We start from the raw sequence: 23,575 nt of genomic DNA, 5'->3' as shown, positions 1-23,575 counted from the left end.
TGGTCACTTTGACCCTGCTCAGGATGTGCCCACCTTCCCAGGATGGAACTGACAGTGCCTTGGTGCCCTCTGACACATGGGGACAATCACCATGACGTGAATAGTGAGTCACCCTAGTTAAAAGGCATCTGCGCAATTCGGGGAGTGTTTAGTGGTGGAGTCAATCACTCATTCTCAGTTTTTTGGAGTTTAGGAACCTCTTTCATTGATACAATAGAAAATCAATAGAGGTCCTTATTTTACCTTGTAAAAGGAGAAACACTTTTCCTTGCTGGAGGTTTCTTAAGAATGGGATGTTGCCAATAAAGATGATGATTACGCCAGAATAACAGCATACTCAGAAATCTCAATTCCACGATAAATTTGTTGACAGGTTGCCCTTTCTTCCATGTGGACATCTTTATCAAGATCTTCACTTCTTTTCACTGACTTTGTAGGCATGTGTAGATGTACTTTGGCATTTATAGCCCAGCCTGTCGGAAATGGCTGTGTTACATTTGCTCCTGTGGTCTCCACAGCTATAAGTCACTGCTGTCCTCTCATAATTGCTCGCCTGGTGTAGTCAGAGCTTTCGGTCCTTTGTGGGCCCATTTTCATGCCCGGTTCTCAGGTGGTGGGCAGGCAGCTGTCACTGTCTTAGTTTCACTGACTCTTTGTCTAATCATTTCACTAAGAGTCTGCCACTGTTGTTTTTCTCTTCTCAGTGTGTGAAAACAACAATGGGCATATTTTTCTTCCAGTATATATTTCATCTGGGAAGGTCATCCAGATGGATCAGAGATGTGATATGGCCCCAAGAGAAATCCAGCAGCCTGTTGCTGACATTAAGATATTAGTACAACTGCCTGCACTTTGACTGGGTTGCAACGTAGTTTGTACCAGGCTGACAGGTAACCCTAGGCCTAGACACAAAGCCAACCTTGAAAATGAAATTTATTTTGAGAAACAGTCTCGTCTCCACATCAGATGGTGCCCCATTTAAGGGTACTGAGTAGAAGATTCGTGTAGATCTTACTCAGCTGACTCTACAGGCTGCGAGACAGAGGGTAGAGTCGATTTTATATTTAAAGCAGACAGCTAATAAGGAACCAAACCAGCCTCCTTTTGGCTTTCACCCAAGGCCTATTTTTAAAAAGTGCTTGCAGTGCAGGATCTTTTGGGATATTCGGTAGTTGAAACACCACAAACGTATTACTGCTGGGAATAGTTGCTGTTTATGGGAAAATAAAATTTTACATCATTGTTCTCTGTCTGATGCTTACTGCCAAAATGAATTGCTTAAGGGGAATTATCTCTATACATTGACAGCTGAAACTGATTTTTGATGCCCATGGAGAAAGAACTGCAGTTTGTAACAGGGGACAAAGGTTATAACTTCAATATATAAAATGGTGTCAGTTTCTTTTCCCAACTTTACTGAGGTGTTATAATTGACAGATAAAATCTTCTATGTTTGAGGTGTACAGTTTGATGATTTGATATATACATTGTGGAAAAAATTACTATAATCAAGTCAATTATACATCCATTACGTCATATAGTTACACTGTGTGTAGGTGGTGAGAATACGTAAGATCTACCCTCATAGCAGATTTCAAGTATATAGTGATCTGCTGTGCATGAGACCCCAGGACTTCCTCATTCTGAACCTGGAGCTTGTACCTACCTCTGATCACCTTCACCACACACAACTACTCTCTATTCTCTTTGAGTTTGAACTTTTTAGTGTCACATTTAAGTGACTTCATATAGTATGTATATTTTGCCTGTGGCTTCTTTTAGTTAGTACAATGTTCTCTGCATTCGCTGATGTAACAAATAACAGGATTTCCCTTTTTATGACAAAATATTCCATCATGTATATATCTATATCAGTCATTTATCTTAGTTCTTTAAAAAAATTTTAAGGACAATTCAAACTCGATCAAATTGTGCTATAAAGTACTTTTCTAGCAAAAGCGCTACAAAAAGTCGTGTTACTATTTCCCTCATTACAGTTATGAGTCTAACAATTGGTCAAAAATTAGCATGAACTTCTGGAGTTCTCATTTTTCAGGTATAAGTTTAATTTATTTTTGGTCATTGTATGCTAATAAAGTAGCTTGCTAGGTAGCAGATTTTTGGAACTTCATTACCAGTTGATTGTGAGCTTCCTTCCTCTCCCTCCCCCCCCCCCACAGTTATTAAGTAACTATAGCAGCCACTATCCTGTTGGGGGTGGGAAAGCACTAACAAGGGGGGGGGGCTCCAGAAAGACTAGTCAGGTCAAGCAGAAGCACGAAGGTGAAGGCGGGTGGCATCTGTGCAGATGGATGGCTCTTTGGATAGAGACTGTGAGACTTGAAATCTCTGAGCTTGTGTTTGATGAGTGGTTGTTAGCTTTGCCTGGCACAGTGGGTCTCTGTGCTGGGGACGGAGCTCTGCGCTGTCTTCCTAGGCCTTCCCATGGAGTCTAAGAAATACTCAGTACTTGTAGGAAAAATAAAGTTTAGAACAACCTCCTTTTGATTACTATGGGCTTCATGTCATTTTTTTCCTTCTGGGGGGGGGGAGAAAAAAACACCCTTTAGTGTTTATGCCCCTGATTACATAAATTTAAATCTTATAGAACAAGTATTAATATTGATAATCCCTAGATTGCAGGTGAAAATACCAAGCCATAATCTGTCTTTAATCTTTTCAAAGATAAATTAAGTCTTGGGGGTGTAACATACAGTATGGTGACTGTATTTAACAATACTGTATTGTATATTTGAAAGTTGGCAAAATAGACCTTCAAAGTTCTCATCATGGGAAAAAAATCACAACAGTGTGAAGTGATGGATGTTAACTAAACTTACTGTGGGGAGCACTTAGTAATATATACATATATTGAATCATTTTACTGTATACCTTGAATTTGTGCAATGTTATATGTCAGTTATCTCTCAATAAAACTGGAAAAATTTTTTGAAGTACATAGAAATGTACTCTTTTATAAATTGTCTTCTTGAACTGCAGTGCTTTTTATTTTTTAAATATTGCACTATTTTTTGAAAACCTTAAAATGAAAAGATAGACCCATTATCCTATCATGATGATGCAGCAAAATGTTTTGTTATATATGTTGCTTTCTGCTCTTTTGCAGCTATTTTTAAAATGGAACATATCAAGTAGCAAAGATGAAACTCAGGTAGTAGTTCAATTTTTTCGGATGATTATTAAACCTACTTAGTTGCCTGCAGTTGTTCTTTCACTACAAAAAAATTGAGCATAGTGAGGCCCATAATGCATATGGAGGTTTTCTTCTTTTAAAGACTTATTTATGCATACAAGAGCTGGGGTGTAGGACAAAGGTGCATAGAGGTGAGAGGATTCACCATAGACAGAGTGGGGAGCAGAACAGGCAGGTTTATTGAAATACACTGCTGAGGGGAGCAGTGGGCGAGACTGGAGAGGTCTGGGGATCAAACTCGTGTTGCAGTGGCTGCCAATGGCTTCACAGTGCTGCAACTTAACCCTTGGTGCCACCAGGGGGGCTCCTAAATGGAGGTTTTCTTTTTTTTTTTTCTTAGTTAATTTAGGCCATTTATATAATCAGGTGCTTTTTTTATTATTCATTATTTTTATTTTTTACATCATTGTTTGTTTTTAAACAATATTCCCCCCACCCCCTCAGGCGTAGTCCCCATAGAGTTTCCTTCACTAATTCACCCGTGCATCATCACTGACTGGGAAAAAATCTTTGCACTCCATGCAACTGATAAGGGCCTGATCACAAAAATAATACAAAGAACTCACATGACTCAACAAAAACAAAGTAAACAATCCAGTCAAGAAATGGGCAGAATAACTTAAAAGACATTTCTCCAAAGAGGAAATGCAAATGGCCAACAGGTATATGAAAAATGTTCAACATCCCTTATAATCAGGGAAATGCAAATAAATATCACATTGAGATACCACCTTACACCAGTAAGAATGGCATATATTAAAAAAAAGTAGCAATGAGGGCCTCCCTGGTGGCGCAGCAGGTTGAGCTCTGAGCTCGTGGAGCTGTCCACAATCTTTGCAGAGTGGGTTTGATTCCTGGCCGGCCAGGGAGATACCCACATGGCACAGCAGACCTCTCCTGCCTTGCCTGCTGCTCCCCTCAGCAGTGTCTTCCATCTGTCTTCCTGTTCTACTCCCCGCTCTCTCTGGTGAGTTCTCTCACCACCACCCCCCCCCAACACTTCCAGCCTGTACCCCAGCTCTTGTATAAATAACTAAATCTTTAAAAAAAAAAAAAAAAGCTAGCAATGAGGATGTGGTGAAAAAGGATCTCTCCTGCATTGCTGGTGGGAGTGCAAACTGGTCTGTACACTATGGAGAGCTGTCTGGAGGTTCCTCAGTCTACTAAAAATGGAGCTACCAGAGGACCCAGCAATTCCACTCCTAGGGATCTACCCAAAGGACAAAAATGGAAGTTTTCTTTATGGACTGGAGCAGCAGGTCTGCTTACCATAGAGTTGCACTGTTTGTGTAAGTAGCAGAAAAAAATGGGACACTACAAGTTCCATATTTAATATTTTGTGTATAATCTGATTCACGCTTTTTTAAGCTGAATAGGAGAAGGAAATGCTATGATGGTTGTTTTGGTGAGGAGCCAGTTGCTTTAAAAATACTTTGTTCAGGTGGCAGGTATTCTGGAGTTACCATTTAAAAGTTGATATAAGGGCCTCCCCGGTGGCGCAGCGGTTGAGCGCTGGGTTGCGAACCTGCCCGCAGCCTCTGCGGCGCCGGTTCGATCCCCGGCTGCTCCCCAGCCACAGAAGGAGGGTCCCACATGGCGCGCAGACCTCTCCTGCCGCCCGCTGCTCCCCTCAGCAGTGTACTTCGGTCCTTCTGCCTGCTCTGCTCCCCGCTCTGGCTCTGGTGAATTCTCTCACCCTCCTGCGCTTCTGACTGTACCCAGTGCTTGTATAAACAAAAAAAAAAAAACAAACAAACAAACAAATAAATAAATAAACATGCCTCTACAAAATTAAAAAAAAAAAAAAAAAAAAAATAAAAGTTGATATAAATAGAAAGTGTTTAAAAAAAAATGCCACTATATGGAAATAGTCATGGTCAGCATTCAGGTCAGCTCGCTCTTAGCTGGTGCCCTAATTGATTTTCATTGCTGAATATTCCTTTGTACTATTCAGAATTTTTTTATGTACATATATGCGTATTACAATAAAATGATAGATAATAAAAGTTTATATCTTCAGAGAAAACATGAGCTATATAACCACATTGTTTAGGATTTTAATAAATTGAATCGTATAAAATTGCTGATATTCAACCTTTCCTGACCTAAAGAAATGGCAATTTCATAGTAATTGCAATAGGCCTGCTAAGAAATCCTGCCAGAGAAAAGGGATTTTAGGTTGTTCACAGCCATATCCCTAGGGCCTGAAATACTTCCTGAAGGATGAATCTAATTTTTGTTGTGAAATATAAATGAGACTGAGTGATACTGAAGAAGATATTTTATTGAAATAAAGAAACATTTTATCTGCATTGCAGAGAAAATCAGTTAAGGAATCAGTTCACTTCCATTTGGCTCAATGGAATTGGCTCTGGCAAAAGCCTCTTCAGTAAAAAAAAGACCCATCAATATTGATACAAAATGTTGAAAATATCAATGTTCATAAACGAGCATGATACCATCCCTCGTGTCACAAGTCTACTGTACTCAAATTAAGAAAGATCATCACTACTAAGAAAAACGATGTTTCGTTGTAATTGAAGCCAGCAACTGATTCCAAAGCCAGTTTTTTTTCCTGTGTAACCCCACACCAGCTGTCAAATATAATGCATTGCTTCATAAATGACCCCTCAACATGAGATTATTGGTATCATTTGTTTGATGATGACCCCCCTCTTTTAACCTGATATACATTTGAGTTGCTATTTTGAAAGCAGGCTGTCATGCCACATTTGATGGGATCTATCTGCTAGTGTAGACATTGTGATAGAGGCCTGAGAGCATGAGTTTTGAAGACAGGTGGTCCAACGTTAAGTCACAGCTGTGACCTTGGATAGGTAATCTCTTCTCTCTCTGTTATATTGATAACAAATCTCTGCTTTCAAAAGTTATAATTAAATAAAATCGTAAATATGATTTTATGAATTGGTACTTTGCACATACAAGCCACTGATTTCCAACCAGACCATGCTAGGGAAGGTGAAGGAATCCACACAGCTGCTAGATATATGGCTCAGATCATAGAACCCTAGAATCAGATAGTGTAAGCAGACCCTAGAAATCAAAGATATCTTTGTGCCTCCTCCCACATGGGGCATCAAAGAGAAATCAGCCTAATATTCAGGAATATATTTGGTTTTAATTGACACTTACGTTTGTGCTCATATTGGAAGTTAAATTTTAGTGAATCCTAACATTTCCCCGATTCATCTATTTTAATTTCCCTTCGTCCATTGTAGTCTTCCAACCCAATAAAGCTGGTCTGTGAACCATGACAGTGCAATTACGGAAATAGGTTCAGTCTCCTTGACATCACCAGACACAGTGTCAGGGGACCAGGTCTTCCTCATGCATATGCTGCACTGATAATTACTTGTCTCTAGAAATAATGGCATGTCAGGACATGAAACCTGGGGCTGCTGCCTTTATTTAATTAGGCGAGACTGAATTTGCACATGCCTGTGCATAAAAAATAATCACTTAATGCAATTGAGTATTGGTTTTTGGTATGCCCTTTCCCCAATGAGGCAGCTTCTAGAAAGATCAAAAGATGATTTATTCTCATACAGTATATGCAAAGAGAACTAAGTGTGTGTCATGTTGCATTTCATTATAAATTTAATCCAGAGCTCCAATTAACAGGCCTTTTATTCTCTTTTATTAAAATCACTTTCAAAAAACTAAGGCAGCATGATTTTTATGATATCAGAGAGCAAGCAATGAAATCAGCTGTGCCTCCATTTCATTTCTGCACGTGTTCTTTTCCTGCAGAAGTGAGATCTGAGGCTTGTAATGCCCATCTAGGGGATCATAAGGTTTGAGGGGTTGAAAGGCCTTGGGTCTGAAAATTAGCCAGCCTGTAAGCCTACCTCCTACAGACACACATGCACACAAAGATACCTCTCCACTCCAGGGCTCACTAAAGCCCACCTTAAGGGAACCCTAAATCCAGGGTACAGGACCTCTTCTCTGAGTCACTGAGGTTTCTGCTGTGCTGGGAAGGATCCTTTCCCCCAGAGCAGGGGCTCTTCACTTGGGATTCATACACATTTGGAACTAGAGGGAGGAAGGGCAGTGAATTCCTTGAAATGATTATGTACTCTAGGAAGAGGGTCTTCAGCCAGATTTTTTGATTCATGATCCAAAAAAGGTTAAAGAGATCTGTTTCTTAGAGACCTGGTCTTAGGAATCAGATGGATTCGGGCTTGAATTGTGTCCAACAGATTTTAGCTGTGTGGCCTTGGGCAGGCAACAAGACCTCTTTGAACCCCCATTTTCTAGGTGTAAAACTAGGCTGAGTACCTAATTTAAAGGCTGCAGTAACTGGTATAATAAATATTTGACAGATAATATATATTATAGATGTTAATTTTTCTTTAATGCTACAAGTAAAAATGAAAGCAAGTGTTTGTTCTGTCTTGTCCTTGCTAGTGTCTCAATCACCCATCATGCTGTCTTTACATAGCAGGCACTCAAATGTTATTTGAGCAGATGATTGGATGGATGGAATACTTTCTTTTAATGCTCAGATGAAGTCTCTCAATGCAGTCCCTCCTCAATGCATTCACTTTCTAAGAATTTCAGTGCTATCATTGGTTTTGCTAAGACCTTCCACTAATAGAGAGCCCCATGTCCTAGGTAGCAGGCTTTGTGGATATTGTGATAGGTATATCTGCTTATCTTGTGCTAAAAATTGTGATCTCTGCTAGGTCTATATTTGTCTATATCAGAGCTGAGCAAACTATAGCCTGTATGTGAAATCTGACCCATTGCTTGTTTATGTAAATACACAATTTTATTGGCTCATTGATTCACGGATTGTCCATGACTGCTTTTGTACTGTGGCAGATTTGAATAGTTAGGACAGACACCAAAGGCCTAAAATGTGTATTATCTACTTTTTATGGAAAAAAATTTCCATTCCCTGACACATATTATCACTGCTTCTACTAGCCCTGCAGGATTGGTCATAAGATGCCCCTCCAATGTACTGTGGAACTAAGACCCAACAGTTAAATATCTTCCTTGTGGTTTTAAAATGGTTGGGAGACTCCAGGTCTGTGAGATACCACAGCTCTTGCTCTTCCATTAAACACTGATAGCTTTCAACGTAGCCAGAACCTCCCTGAACCTATTACATCTTCCGGTCCTGCCTGGTGACTATGTCTAGCATGAAAAGAAGGCCAGTGATGTCCCTGGGATTGTGTGGCAAACTGGAGCTCCTGGCATTTGTCTGCATGCACCCTGGCTCAGGTCTGCAGTCTGAATTGTGTGGATGTAGAAGTAGGTGAGAGAGGGAAGAGGACATCAGGGACAGATAATGAGGATGGCAGAGTAACAGGTATGCAGTTGTTGATCAGCAAGTGTGCTGCTCCCCAAGGTTTAGCAGGCTCAGCATTTCCAAAAAGGTCCTAGCTGTTGAAGTGGCCTCCACCCTTGCTCGTTGCTCTTGGTGAGTCGTGTGATGCTTGTGCATTTTCAGCACACTGGCACTTACCAGACTTTTCCTGCTCCAGGCTCTAAGACAGTAACAGTATTGGACCTCAGCACTGCTCATTGGTACTGACTCCAATTTCAAGGTGAAAGATGCTTCACAATGAATTAATCCTGATGGAAATTTGATTGTTTCAAGCGTTTACCTCTGAAATTCTAAGGCTTTTCTGTTAATATTCCATCTGCCCATTACTCCTACTTCACTCTCTACTTTCACCCTTCCTATTAACTTTCCAAGCTTGTAAACATGGGATTAAACAAAAGAAACAAAATTGGAAAAGCCTGTTATTCCTGCTTTTACTGCCTGTTCATGTTTGCCTTGTAACTCTGACAAGCTAACAACAGTACACAGACAAAATTATGGCCACCCAAATGAAAGTAATACAGTTGGGAGAATTTATCCATCTGCTTGTGCTCTGTCTTTGTGGTTGGCACTCAGGAGTGTCTGTGGCTGTCATGTCTTCTGTCCTGGAGCTGCTGATGGAGGAGTCCACAGAAAAGCAGCAGAATTGCAGGAAGCAGTCACAGATACAATTAAATTTCTGTTTCATTGTGTAGGGTAAGGAAAAATGTCAGGCTTTTCTGCCCTCCGGCCATCAGGATAGATGATGGATCCTTGCAGTCCTGAATGCATGCCTGATGGAGGGCACCTGGAGTAGGGTGTGGGCATAGGTAGATGGGATTCACCTGGGCTGAGACTGTGCTTTTAAGGGCGGCATCACGGGGACACCAGAAGAAGCCGAGAAAGAAGCAGCAGAAGCCGAGGAGAAGCTGAAAGAAGAAGCCAAGTGAAGTCCGGAGAGCCCAGAGTGAAGACCTGCTGGGGGCTGGGAGGCCTGACAGCCTACTGGCCCCCCAGCACTCCTGCTGCCATGTACCTGCTAAATCTCAATAAAAGCCTGCAAAAAGCGACTGAGGAATCTGACTTCTCCTTTACCCGGTCTGCTGGATCAGAAAACCTGCACTGTGTCTTCCTGCCCTTACAATTGGCGTAAGTCGGCAAGATGATCCATGCAGATGGGTATTGGAGACCTCTGAAGACCTGGAGGGACTAAGGAGTAACAGACTGTGTGTGCCTGTGACGACACTGGAGGCGTCATGGTGGTACAGGAGAGGGACAATGTCCAGGAGCTACAGGACGAGACCTTGCGTGAAGGAGACGCCCGAGAGGACCAGCCAATGACCCCTGAGGCAGCAAGAATCATCGGAAGAGAGGACCATGATTCGGAGCTCACCAGTGCTGATGCAGGGAGAGGCTAACAGACTTGGACTAATGAACTTGGACTGACAATCCCGCCAGAAGGCAGAGGAACTTTGGCAAGTTAAGTTTTTGGGACCCTGGGGGAGGATGCTATTGTTTGTACACCCCAGGAGATGGGAATCTGGGGGTGGCCGGTGGGCCTCAGTGGCCCAAAGCAGCCTGTTTATGCCCAGCAGCGAGGCAGAGGAAAAAGCCAACTGAGAAGGCAAAAGCTGGTGCTAATGCTAAGTTTGGGAAGCCCTGAGTGGCTGTTAAGCACTAAGTAAGCTGAGGAAGGCCAGTGAGTCTCGTAAAATCACCCATGGGTGATGCCCTGCTGGTTCTTGTGTGAGGGTGAGGAGCTGAGGAACCTGTCCTTGGGGGATGGTTGGGGAACGTGGCTTGGGGTGGAGCCCAAGCTGAATGTAGAGTTTGGATCCCCGACCCATGTGCTTGTGCAGTGGGTTGGCCTGAGTGCAGGGGTCTGTGTGTCGCATTGGTGGCTATGAAGGTCGAATGTTGGAGCGACTGCAGACAGAAACCCTGAGGGCTGGCGATTACCCCCAACAGAATAAAATTGCCAATCCCAGAGTGAGTGCATCCTGGGAGTGGATGCTGTATGTGTGGCTTGTAGCTGAGACTACAGCCAGAAAAGGCCAGGAAGCCTGACAGCAACTGATGTGTTACAGTAGATGCCGTGAGTGGTTCCCCTCCTTTGTGTGAGCAGTGCCTTCGGCAGCAGATTTGGTGGCTCATCTACTGGTACCAATAATTGTCTTTTGCCACTAGGTTAGTGCCCTGCCTGGACTTATTTGTTTTCTGTTGTATTTTGCTGTTATATTGTAATGTATTTGCTTTTGTGGGCCATGGCTGCATTGTTTATGTTTGCTAAGAAAATTGTAATATGAAGGCTATGGCAGAAAAACCTGAGGGGGTGGACTGTAAGATAAGGAAAAATGTCAGGCTTTTCTGCCCTCCGGCCATCAGGATAGATGATGGATCCTTGCAGTCCTGAATGCATGCCTGATGGAGGGCACCTGGAGTAGGGTGTGGGCATAGGTAGATGGGATTCACCTGGGCTGAGACTGTGCTTTTAAGGGCGGCATCATGGGGACGCCAGAAGAAGCCGAAAGAGAGCCTGAGAAAGAAGCAGCAGAAGCCAAAAGAGAAGCCAAAAGAAGAAGCTGAGAGAAGGCTGGAGAGCCCAGAGTGAAGACCTGCTGGGGGCTGGGAGGCCTGCCAGCGTACTGGTCCCCCAGCACTCCTGCTGCCATGTACCTGCTAAATCCCAATAAAATCCTGCAAAAAGCCACTGAGGACTCTGACTCCTCCTTTACCCGGTCTGCTGGATCAGAAAACCTGCACTGTGTCTTCCTGCCTTTACACATTGTATTCTGCAACAGTGACCCTGATTTCTCCAAAGATGAAATCCTATAGCCTCACTCTATGACTTTCACACCCTCTGAAGTCGATGAATCTTTTAGCATGTGCTGAAAGTATAAAATAAAAATGGGACTACTGGGGTGGAGGAACCTGGTAAAATTAAGTCACATTTCATTTGTTTGTGCCAGTGTAAATCTATAGGGAAATAATGGGTTGATTAAAATTCTTGGTCTGTTGTTTAATTATTTAGAGTAACTGCTTCTAACAGAAAGATTTGTGTGTGTGTGTGTGTGGCCCTTTTGATTTATTCATCACATATTTTAATGCCCAGTTCCCTGTTTTTTAATATTTAAAATATCCAAGTAGTGCTCCATGTTTTGTTGTTGTTGTTTGTTTAGTTCTCCCATGATTCCAGGTTACTTCTCTTTGGTAAATATAAAACTAGGGTAAGTGCCAATTAAAGGCTGAATGGGAAGGTTCATTTGTATTTGTCTCAGAAACCTGTTTGTTCAGAAGCAGTCACAAAATTCAGATACCTGATGGAGACTAGAGAGCAAATTTTAAAATTATAACTAATTATTGACCACTTTGAGTATCAAATTTTGGCCTTGATTGATGAGGCAGAGTTGTGATGGTGATGCAGTCATTTCTGAGGTGAAGAAGAGAGGTGAACAGGCACAAAAACCTACATGAATGATGCTTCCTAGCAGCATTCACCCAGGTGTACAGGGTACAAGCAATTATGTTCATTTGGGAAAGAGCAAGGCTTGTTATGAGCTGGCCATGTCCTACCATGTCATAATCAATGCACCAAAACAGTTGTTTGAGAGTCCTTGTGTTTGAGAGTCTCATGGCCTTGCTAGTTTCTGGATGCTATTATTTCTGCACAGCTTTGTAACTGTGTGTGTGTGTGTTTTTAAGTCTACACATTTTCATTGTTGGTTATAGTTCGGTGTATGTGAGCAGCAGCATTTGGGGGTAGTTGTACATAAGGCTTTTATCTCTTGACTGCCAGCTTTGCTGAGCTCACATGTTGTCTTTATTTATGTTTTTGCCAGGGAGAAATGCCTGCTGCCTCTCCAGTTGGCTTTGGAGTCCAAAAATGTGAAGCTGGCCCAGCACGCCTTGGCAGGGATACAGGTATGGCTTGCAGAGTGTGGTGGGGCGGCGGAAATTGACAGACCACTTTCGCATTGAAAGAGCAAATACTTAATGTTTTACATGCTTGCTTTTTAAAGACCCAGACAGAAATGAAACTGAAGTAGGTAACAATGATAGAGGATAATAGGATTTTCTTACATTTACTGGCATTTGCACAGCAACATCTTACTGGGACTTTGTCAGCTGACACGGATTCATGGGGGCCCACCTAGCCCACCCAAAATGAAATGGTTCTTCTGATGTCCAGCTTTTAAGAGAGTAAGGGATTCTAAAAGAGACACCTCAAGTTCTGTGCCAACTGAACTCTTTTGTACATTCAATATCTGTGTTTCTGTCTAATGAGACTTGATGGGTAAACTGAAAGATCTTATTTTGTTTTCTATTCTACAGTTAGGTTGGTAAATGGATTAATGTGATTTGTTCCCAAAGAAAGATTGGGAAGAAGAAGGAGATTTGGAGTTAATAAGGACAGTCAGAATGTTTGGACACATTTCTTTCTCTGAGCAGCATTATTTCATTTGTATTTTACACCAAATGTAATAGGTCCAATTCCAACAGTGCAAAGGTGATGGCTATAGAAACACTGACTTCTTAAGTGCTTTGGTTTCTATCTAACGAGCACTGTAAGCTCAGGCCTGCAGGGGTTTATTCACATGGCCATAGATTGGTGGCATTTGTCAGTTGCTTTTCACATCAGCTTGTACAATTTCATCATTAGCTCTTTAAGTTCAGAGAGGTTCCTAATACTGTTTAGGAGAAAACTGCTACTCATTCTTTCCCCAGTGGCTTGGAATTACATAATCTAGGTTTTAATATGCAGTAGCATTAGAAAATTCTACACATCAGTGTCACTAAAGGCTCTTTGCTTTTCCCTAAGGTTATTGGGCCAACCATAAAAATGAATGGGAGTTGGTTCTGACTGGCCATGTGTGTTCCTTTTTTTTTTCTAATAATATATAGATTTCCCATTTAGTTAAAAATTTTTTTAAACACTCATTCTGACTTCTGGAACTTTGTTTTTGAAGGTTTTCTAAGCCTGGTAACTGCAGTGACCTGGTGGATTGTGTGCCTTCCTTTTACTATGCTGTTACCTTCTGTCAAATGCAGATAATTTTTAGGGTCTCTGAGTCTTGATCTGCTTAATTAAAACAGATTGGTATATAAACTGTAACTTGGGGGTGCCCTGGCTTGCACTACATGATAGTGAAAAATTACTGGAAGGAATATGGACAAAAATATCAGGGACCCCTAAGAAGAAGGTTTGAAATACTTGTTTTCTGGGTCTCCAGTGGCATCAGCTAAGAGAGGACGTTATTATGCTAGATGAATCAGAATCCCAGAAGTTTTTCACAGACTGCAATCTACATGGAATTGGTCAGGACAAATTTAACATGGATAAATATAAAGTCTTAACTAGATTCTCAAAAATCAACTGCCCCAGGACAGACTGGGGAGAACAGTTTAATTGCAGCCCTTGTGAATGAGAATTAGGGGTTTCAGGGTGAGTCAGCATAGAATATGCTGTGACTGACAACTAAACCAATTTGATCTGAGAATGCAATTAAAGTCATGCATTATGGGTTTTTGGTGTTTGTTTTTAAGCCATAAACACATTAAGCTTACATAACTACAATTTTGCAGATGGGCAGTTCCAGATTTGGTGCCACCAAAAACCCATTGTGGTTTCTCTCTTTCCCTTCTGCTATCTTTTAATTTAAGATCTAACTTTTCTAGAGCTGTTTTAGATTTACAATAAAACAGAGAGAAAGGTACAGAGATTTCTCACATATTCCCAGCCTGCGGGCACGTGTATTGCCTCCCCATTATCAACATCACTCACCAGAATGGTACCTGTTTCTACCAAGGAAGAACCTACATCAACACATCACAGTCACCTGCAGTCTAGTTTACCTTAGGGTGTTCTCTGGGTGGCCTTCCTCTTTAAATCAGACCTCCCCTGAGGTGTTCCATCCTCTGGAAGCCATGTGTTAAACAGGAGACTATCTGAAACTATATCATGCTGAGAACATTTAAAGGTGCCCAAGGCATTCTAGTGTGGAGAAGAAGGACTTAGATGAACTTCAGAGCTGACGCCACATATTTTAGAAGCTTCACCTGTGTGGCTCAAGGGAAAGAAGAGGGTGTGGACATCGGAGTCAGATGGGTTTGGGTTCAATCTAAGGGAGCATTTTGTGAGAAATAAAAATCGTCCTGAATAGAAACAAGATGTCCTGTGAGGTGTAGTGACCCTGGGGGACCTCATGCCAAGGAATGGCATCTTATTTTAGGTTTCTGGGGTGTTCATTTTCTGATGAAAATACATTGCGGTTCATAGATTCATGAGTCATTCCCAGGTAAGTGGTAACTCACATTAGGAAGTACAAAAGGCAAGTATCTGCAAAGTGAACTTGTCTACAAGACCATCTCTGCTGTGACACAGCTGCCCTCAGAAGGGGTGTGTGTGAGTGTGACTGTGGTGAGGGGCTAGCCTCCCCTCGGCACCATCATCCTCTATCCCCAGCAGCCAAACAGCCCGTATGGCTGCCATGTTACACATTCGGTTGTAACAAGTAGGATGAATTATCTAGCGGTAGGACAAAGTCTTTGCCAAAACCAATTTACTAGAGATTTGATGTGTTTTTCTTCTTAACGGCACATGGCATGGGTTTCTTCCTGACAGCCTCTCCCTCTGTGCTTCCCCAGTAAGGAAGTCTCCTCAGCACACACTGAGATACTGCAGAACAAGGCAGCAGAGAAAGCTTATCTGTGATCACTGCCTGTGCCTCTTTACAGAAGCTGCTGTCAGAAGAGAGGTTCGTATCCATGGAAACGAACTCTGATGAGAAGCAGCTGCTCAATCAGATACTGAATGCTGTGAAAGTGACTCCTTCCCTCAACGAGGACCTGCAGGTGGAAGTGATGAAGGTGGGTTGGGCACAGTGACCAGACCATTTGCGTCACTGGCCTGGGGACAGAATGGGACAATTCCCCCCCACCCCCCCCCCAACTCCCAGCCCAGCACTCACTGTGATCATGACAATGCCTTCCTGCAGTGGTCTTGCCTGCTCACCCTGCACATGGAATTTGGTGCTTGGTCATTAGCCTTGCATATGGTTCTGTGGAATTACCTTGTTGCTGAACAGAAATGACAACCTAAGTAAAAAGGTACAATTTCAGTAAATCTGGAAGATTTTGGCCTGATCCTGCGTATCAAATGTGATTGGGAAATGTATTTATCACCTTTAAGACGATGTGTGTGAGCAGTAGTTTCAGCTTGTGGTAGATAGAGCCTCTTGTTCCAGTGTGTTTGGGTGTGTTCTGCCTGCCTGTTTATGTTAAAACAAACCAAAGACTTAGTGACACAGACTGGGTTTTAAAATAATCAGTTTAGGAGCAGGGAACCATCCTTGGGAGCCATATCATAATCACATCATTTTTTCCTTTTTTTCCTCTAATTATGCGAAATGTTTTCCCACATTGTAGTCACCATCTCCCTTCTTAGGGATGGCTTCAATCCCTCCCTTCTCTCCCACCTTGGCAATCGCCATGATTGGGAGCCCCTCCTGCTGACTGGAGTGTGCACATCCTGCGTGTGAACAGTGAGTTGTGCAGAAAAGTATAGAAATCTGTGTCCCAGAGCAAGAGCTTGCTCAGAGTCACACAGACAGAACCTGCAGGCTGGTGTGTGTAATGTCACCTGTCCATTTCCTTCCTGGAGCAATGTGTGTGGGGCATATTGGAGAAGGTTTGGTGTCATTTAATGATTGATTTCTTCCTGGAACTGCACTGAAGGTTTTTTGTCTTGGGTAGAAAATCCACTACTCTGCATTTCAGTTTCTGTTTCAGAAAAGACTGGATGTAGAAGGTTGGAGGGTGAGCTTTGGTGTCTTATGAAGAGAATGTACCCCATAGGCTTTTGTTAGTCTCCAGGAATACAGCTTTTTGTGGAATACAGGAATTTGTATTAAAAAGTAAAATGAGAAAGTACCTGTTTTTCTAAGAGCTGTGGAGAGGCAGGATGTTTGATGGTTGTGTCAACAGTAACACCTGTTTTGGAAACTTACACTTGCCTTCTCACCCCAGCCCAGCAGTGCCTTCTGCTAGCCTTGCTGAGGACAGGAGTTGGCACATGTTAACTCTACTGGAAATCATCAAGATCTTTTCATAATGGACTTTCTAATGGTACCAGAATAGACATTGGTATTTATAATTAATGTCTGGGAAGAAAGCAGAAATTGTCAGAAAAAAGAGAGTCAGTAATCTGGGCTGCCATTATTTACAATTAGAATTCCAAAATGTTTAAAAAGCTAAGGTTCTTGGCTATATGCTATTATGGTCAGCTTTTTGAACATTAGCATTGGGGAAGAACATGTCAGTTCATAGTAAAACTAGCCTTCGGCTAATTTTTTTGTAGTATACTTTCATTTTAGGCAAAAATTTTCAGTCAAGCAGCTAGAAAGTTGAGATAACTATATTTCAGAGGGATGTGACTGGTGGCATCGAGGGACGCTTTGGAGATAGTGGTCTGACTGGCTTAGCCCAGATGTGAGGGCACCATGACCACTTTCTATTTCTGAAATTTAAATTACATGTTTGGGTGTGGACATATATTCATATTACGGCATTTCTGGCTTGGAAATAATAAACTTTATACCCTTTCTCTCTGCGTGATGAATCTTTGTACCAATTTTAGTCATCTTCAGATGTGTGCACCCTTTTGTCTGAGAATAGTTGTAATGAGCCAAGTAAAAACTTTCCAGTAAGTTTGTCTTGCTAGTATCATTACCATCTTAGTGCTTTAACTGCTCATTCTCCTTAAAGTCATATTTAAGTCAAAAGAAAATTGGATGAGTCTGCAGAGGAAAGGCTAGAATTCCTCCAAATGAAGGATTTGTTATATATGAAGCGTATATTACTTTATTCCTGGTGCTTCAACATAACTCACTCTGATCACAAATTATCAGAGCTATTTCCTATAAAAATCTTTCTGTCATCTTATATGGATATTTTGTAGGTACAGGAAATCCTTTAAAATGAGATATGGTAGGCATTTGCAGATGTTGGGCTGACTGCACTATTGAGGAGAGGTAATCACACTGTGCAGTTTTTATTTATGTCTGTCCAATCACAGCATAGCACATTCTTATAGCAAATCCTAGGTGCTATTTTGAAAAAGCTGTATCATGCATTTTACTCACGTTTTGCTATCTGCTAGTGTTTATAAACATGAGCAATTGAACCATGTCACACTCTTAAGAGTGTGTAGCAATTGTACTAAATTCCTGTAGAGAAAATAATATGGTTTCCTCTTTTAGGGACTTTCCTGAGATTAGAGACAGCTAATAATGAAACCCAAGATTCTAATGGTAGTGTTCTCATTTAGAAAGAAGACACTAGATGTTCAATTGGAGGGTTAAAAAAAATGATGCTCGCATCTGACAAATTATAGGAATGAGATTAGATCACTCAGTCAAGGGACTAAGGAACTACATGGTTTTATTATCTAACAGGAGGGGGAGAAAAGGCAGCTTTGATTTATTGAAATGGCCATGGAATCCACATAAATATTTTGTAGCTTGAGCAAATAAAATTTCAGAACTTTAAAGAATCAGAAAGGATGTTTTTCTAAAGATAGATTACCTTTTAAATGGAACATTTATATGGTTGGCACTACATAATATTTAGATTGAATGGTTGTCTGCTTTGGCAGCATTTGCCTGTGGTCTGTGCCATTTCTGTAAATGCCATGCAGACCTCATAGGAGCCAGGTACATAACTAATGACATCTTTGACTAGAGCAATTAGGACTCTTTTCTCTCCCCCGTCTCCCCGCCTTCTTTTGATGGATGACCTTTAGCAAGGTTATTAGTTGAAAGAATTGACTGAGTCTTCGACTGATGGGAATTACATCTGGCCTCCTGCCTCTAAGAAGCATGTCAGAGATGTGAGCATCCTATCTGTGGAGGATAGTCTGGTTTTATTGATATGGAAGAATGTGAAACCGGATACCGAGGAAGCATTTGATGTGTGTTCTGATATTGGACATCTTATTTTATGTGCATCTCTGAATTCTAGAAATGAATATTGATGGAATACTTTAGGTTTTCAAAGGAGAGATGGCAGCGGCTAATTTCTGAATATCATGCATCAGACACTCTAGCAAGTGCATTTGTGCTAAGATCACACAGCTAATAATTGGCAGAGCCAGTGTTTGAATTGTAATTCAGCCTGGAGCCAGACCTGTGCTCTTAAACAGTGGGATACTTACCTTCCAAGTCTATCCTGGAAGACACCTAGGTGGTAGGCTCTCCTATTTCCATTTTATTAATAATTGATTGGAAACATTAAGTCACAGCCCCTTTTTAAGGGGCAAAGCTAGGAGTGGCTCAGAGTCCTGCGTGTTTTCTGTATCTTCCTGCGACAGTGTATTCTCTCACTAGGTACATGAGCCAGACTCAAGTATAAAGACTCATAATCTCTTTCCCACCAAATTAGCTAATGGCTCTGGCTGGGGGTGGGGTGTGTGTGTGCGTGTGTGTGGTGTGTATGTGTGTGTGTGTGTGAAGGGGGGGGGGAGGGAAAGAGAGTGTTATTTACCATTGAGCTATTTTTATATTTTGTAACAAAAGTCAAAACATCTACAACAATACAAAGGTGAAGGACTCAGGTGTAGGACTGGGACAGCTCAGCTCCAGGATGTCCACACAGGACTCTGGTATGACAATAGAAAGGAGGGAGGGTGCTTTTGAATAATATATCAGCTCTGTAGTCAGTGCCTTGGTCTGAGAGTAAGAAACAGGTGACATGGAAGGTTGCCTTTTCAATCCCTTCTCAAAAGTATTTTAAGAGTAGGTCTTATATTTGAGCTATTTATCCAAAGAGTAGAGTTTTGAGATTCATAACCCAGAGCTTTTAGTCTTCCTGGCATGTTTTATGGAGGGAATGGTCATTAGTGAAATATGAGGATGAAATGGCTAATGTCTTGCCTGCACATAACAAGAAGAAATCCCTTCTTAGCCTAATGCTACTGGGGCACTAGAAGGTGTGCCGCAGCCTCGATCATTAAGGAAAAGTGTGCTTCATGAAAAATGTTTAATATCTGAACTTACCATTGCTGGAGGTTGATTTGACTTACAAGTTTATTATTTCTGCGGTTAATACAGAGAGCATCTAAAATATGTGGTTCTGCTAACTAAATGGTCCTCAAAAACCCTTCCTCTTTTTGCTGCTAAGATTAAATAATAGTCTTTTTCTGCTTTGTACACACTTGGGGAAAATTCTGAATCCCCCCCCATGTTTATCTACCCTTTGGTATGACTACATTAGATAGACAATAAAAATATATGAAAAAGTATGAGCAAACATTGAAAATTTAGAAATGTGATCTTCCTTTAAATAGCTTGTGCATTGTTTTTTGTGATAAGAAATTTTCAGACTATCGATCAGTTTCTTTTAGGCACCACCATTACTGAGCATCCTGCCACTAGAATATATTTGAGAATTACTCCACTGGGTGCTGTAAAACTTTATTCTTATTGTTAAGCAAGTATAAATGCTAAAATCCTTATGTTTACTGTGGATGTTCTGGTGTTTTAGAAAAGTGGTAAAGATTCTCCAATTCTTTCAATCATTTGTAAAGCTAATATTTGCTTTCTGTGTTCCATGCCTTCTGCTAGGCTCAGAAGATCCCATGGTGAAGTAAATCTGAAACTAAACAAAAACAGAACTTTTATTGGTTTGGAGGCTAGTGATGGAGGCAAAAATTAGGAAGCTGTAGAAATACATACTAACTATGATAAATGCAATGAAAGAAAAATCTAGACAGCTTAAAGTATTTTTAATGGGGCATGATGGAGGCCAGAAGAAAAGGAAGCCAGAAGAGGCTGTTCTTAAAGAATAACATTTAAATGAGACGCAAGAGAGGGGGAGGGTGGAGAGCAAAGCATGCAGGGGCACAGTGGACTAGGGTGGAGGACCATGGGTACCTTGGTGCTGGGTGTGGTGTGGGGGGTAACATACATCTGAAGAGGTCTGACCCTTTACCTCTGAATCCTATACAGTGTTGTAAACCAATCCTACCCCAATAAATGAGAAAACATCAGCTAGGAAAGGAGGGTAGGATTAGAGAAAGGATAACTATTAATTAGTGTTGGTTTCAGCTAAAACAAGTCAGAAGTTTATTTTTCTTTCACATAAACTTAGGTCAGTATTGACTGAACCACATATCAGAGAGCCATGTTTCTTGGCTTTTGTTTCCCTACTTCGTGGTTCACCACGATGCCACACCCCCAGCTAATACGTCTGCATTCCAGGCATCCAGCAGGAGGAAGGAAAGTTTCAATAGACACCTACTTGCACCCCACCGACTGTGCCTTAGCCATACAGCAGCACTCAGTTGTAAGGAAGGCTGGGATTTATACTCTGTTTTGGGCAGCTGTATGCCCAGAGTTCTGTTCTTTGAAAAGGGCGGGGGTGTTCAGAGATCACTAGCAGTCAGCCACCATCACTTACCATGTGAGGATCAAATGTGACCTTATTTTTCCCCAGCTGGAGGCAGTTATCACATCACCCCCTCCACCACCTCCCGCTCTTTTTAGACAGCATTTTCCTCAGAGGGAAGGGGTGGTGATGCATCAGAGACCTGTGAGGTCAGGAGCCAGTGGGCTCCCTGCAGTGGCCTCTTTGGGTAAACTGCACATTGTAGTCTCTCCCACTACTCAGTCCTACACTTCTGATTCAGGCATGTGGAAAAGTTCAATAGTCAGTCAAGGAACACATTGCATATTGTTAGTATTCTTATCCCTTTGGTGTGTGGCAGAGCATCTGGCACATGGCTTACTGACTGCTTGTTAGTTATTGGCTGTTGGAGAGAAGGAGACACACCGCTAGGATAAACAACGTGCAAAAAAAGTTAAAATTGTAGTTATAGATGATAATCTGTGTGAGCTCCTAAAGATAAAGCTCTGTAGGGATTTGCACTTCAGAACTGATGTAACTTCATAGATCAAAAGACCCCTTTTTATCAGACCCCTTTTTATAGGTAAAGTTGGACTGTTTTAGTTGCTTGGCTGAGCACACAGTATTGCTGGCAACCATTTGTAATTTCTTGTCAACCATTTGTAAATTCTGGAAAGGCTTTGTAGCAAGGCCAGGCGCTGAGGTGCTTAGATATGTGGTATTAGATAGGTAGAGAAGACTTTCCAGGTTTGTGTTGGAGTGAACTGAGAGGTCAAATGGGTAAGATGGCTTCTGAAGAATACTGAAACATAATGAAGGAATGGACTCTCTTGCAGTAGCTAGGAATTTTCTGAAGAACCTTTACATGGCCAAGAGCATCTACAGGAGGAGGAGAATGGCATGTTGTAAGAAACATTGAAATTGGGTTTTGTTGTCTTTAAACTTTTTTCAAAATGAGTGGTAGCAGAGTGATAGGAACACAATTTCTGGAGTTAGAATGCCTGGTGACCTTGGGAGAGTTACTTAATTTACCTGTGGCTCAATTTCCTGATCTATAAAATGTGAATACTAATGATGTATACCTGCTAGGATTGTAATGAGTCTTACTAAATGAGTTCATGTAACTGAACTGATTAGAACAATGTACCATAGGATCAGTATAAACTATTATTTTTGTTGCAGTTATTTGAAAAGAATATTATAGCATATACACGGATGCCTGTGAACTCACTGAAATTGTGAACCAGAACATTAGAAATACCTTTGGGAGTTTCTTCTCACCTCTTTTCTATAACCCCTCTCTATACAGCCTATACTAGGTCAATTTTCTTCTACAGTAATGGGAAAAAGAGTGTTTCCTGATATATTTTTGATTTTAAAAAAACTCATTATATTCACTAGTTTTGAATTTTAGTTCACTCCTTAAAAGAATTTTGTTAATTATTAAATATCAGTTATTCACCTAGTCTTAACCATTCGCCATTTTCTACAGAAAATACCCCACTATTTATGCCAGGAAGTTTCTGTCCCATTCTACTAGGAAGAGGTCATGTAATTTGGATATTTTGAAACCACTTTATAATTGTTTAACATAGAATTAGGTTGGTGTTAGCCCTTGAAAAACAGTTTTGTGGGGCTTGTTTGCCATGTGTGTACCCATTAGCAATAAAATTATCAAAAAGCTCATGTATACAGGAGACTGTCTAGGATGAGGTACACATTATGAGGAAGCTTGAGAGGAAAAGAAATGAAGAAGGAAGGGTATCAATCTGAAAAGTAATGGTGAAATTTACTTTTAAAAATCCAGCTATGAGATTAGGTCAAAATAATTTTCTTAGACTAAACCAGAAAAGAGAACCTATTTAACTTTTGTTTTCTCTTAGATGTTACTTATATTGATTTGTTAAATGAATTTTTTCTTTTTTTTTTTTAAGATTTATTTATTTATTTATTTATTTTTAAATTTATTTATTTATTTATTTATACAAGCACTGGGTACAGTCAGAAGCGCGGGAGGGTGAGAGAATTCACCAGAGCCAGAGCGGGGAGCAGAGCAGGCAGAAGGACCGAAGTACACTGCTGAGGGGAGCAGCGGGCGGCAGGAGAGGTCTGCGCGCCATGTGGGACCCTCCTCTGGTGGCCAGGGAGCAGCCAGGGATGGAACCGGCGCCGCAGAGGCTGTGGGCAGCTTCGCAACCCAGCGCTCAACCGCTGCGCCACCGGGGAGGCCTAAGAATAATTTTAGTGACTGCATAATTAAGAATTTTTGAGCAAGAAGTGTTAGTTGTTTACCATGTTAGAGACTTAACGAGGTTGATATGAGTTTCATGGAATTGCATATATTCATTTGTGATGTGTAGAAGCTGAAATTAAGGACCGAAACTTAAGAGAAATGTTGGCTTTAGAAATAGATTAGAACTCCAGTTGGTCGAAAGAGTTATGAGAGTTTAGAGGGAGAAAAAATTAAGAATAAATTAGGTAGTTTTTTTGCTCAAGTGAATTATAATTTAATAAGTATATTATCTGTGGGTAACACTGGTAGAGCCTTTCCTAGAATTGGGTGCCACGTGCACATTTGGTGAATGTCATTGAATATCAGACTTATTCCTGTGGCCAAAAAATAAAGA

At 41.2% G+C, this 23,575-nt stretch overlaps 1 protein-coding gene across 1 annotated transcript in view; it reads left to right on the top strand.

Annotated features, from left to right (window-relative positions):
* ARFGEF3 (ARFGEF family member 3) overlaps positions 1-23,575 on the top strand; it is a gene marked incomplete at its 5' end in the record, with an annotated part of 132,306 nt that overhangs the window by 19,447 nt on the left and 89,284 nt on the right. Inside the window, 2 exons of the mRNA XM_084227681.1 lie at positions 12,389-12,470; positions 15,285-15,416. Of these exons, the coding sequence (XP_084083807.1) occupies positions 12,389-12,470; positions 15,285-15,416 (214 nt within the window). The remainder of the gene's footprint in view (positions 1-12,388; positions 12,471-15,284; positions 15,417-23,575) is intronic.

Source organism: Talpa europaea (assembly GCF_964194135.1).
Source record: "Talpa europaea genome assembly, chromosome: 2".
In the NCBI taxonomy this organism is placed as follows: domain Eukaryota; kingdom Metazoa; phylum Chordata; class Mammalia; order Eulipotyphla; family Talpidae; genus Talpa; species Talpa europaea.
Note: the sequence above shows the minus strand (reverse complement) of the source record. Positions and strands in the feature narration are given on the sequence as shown.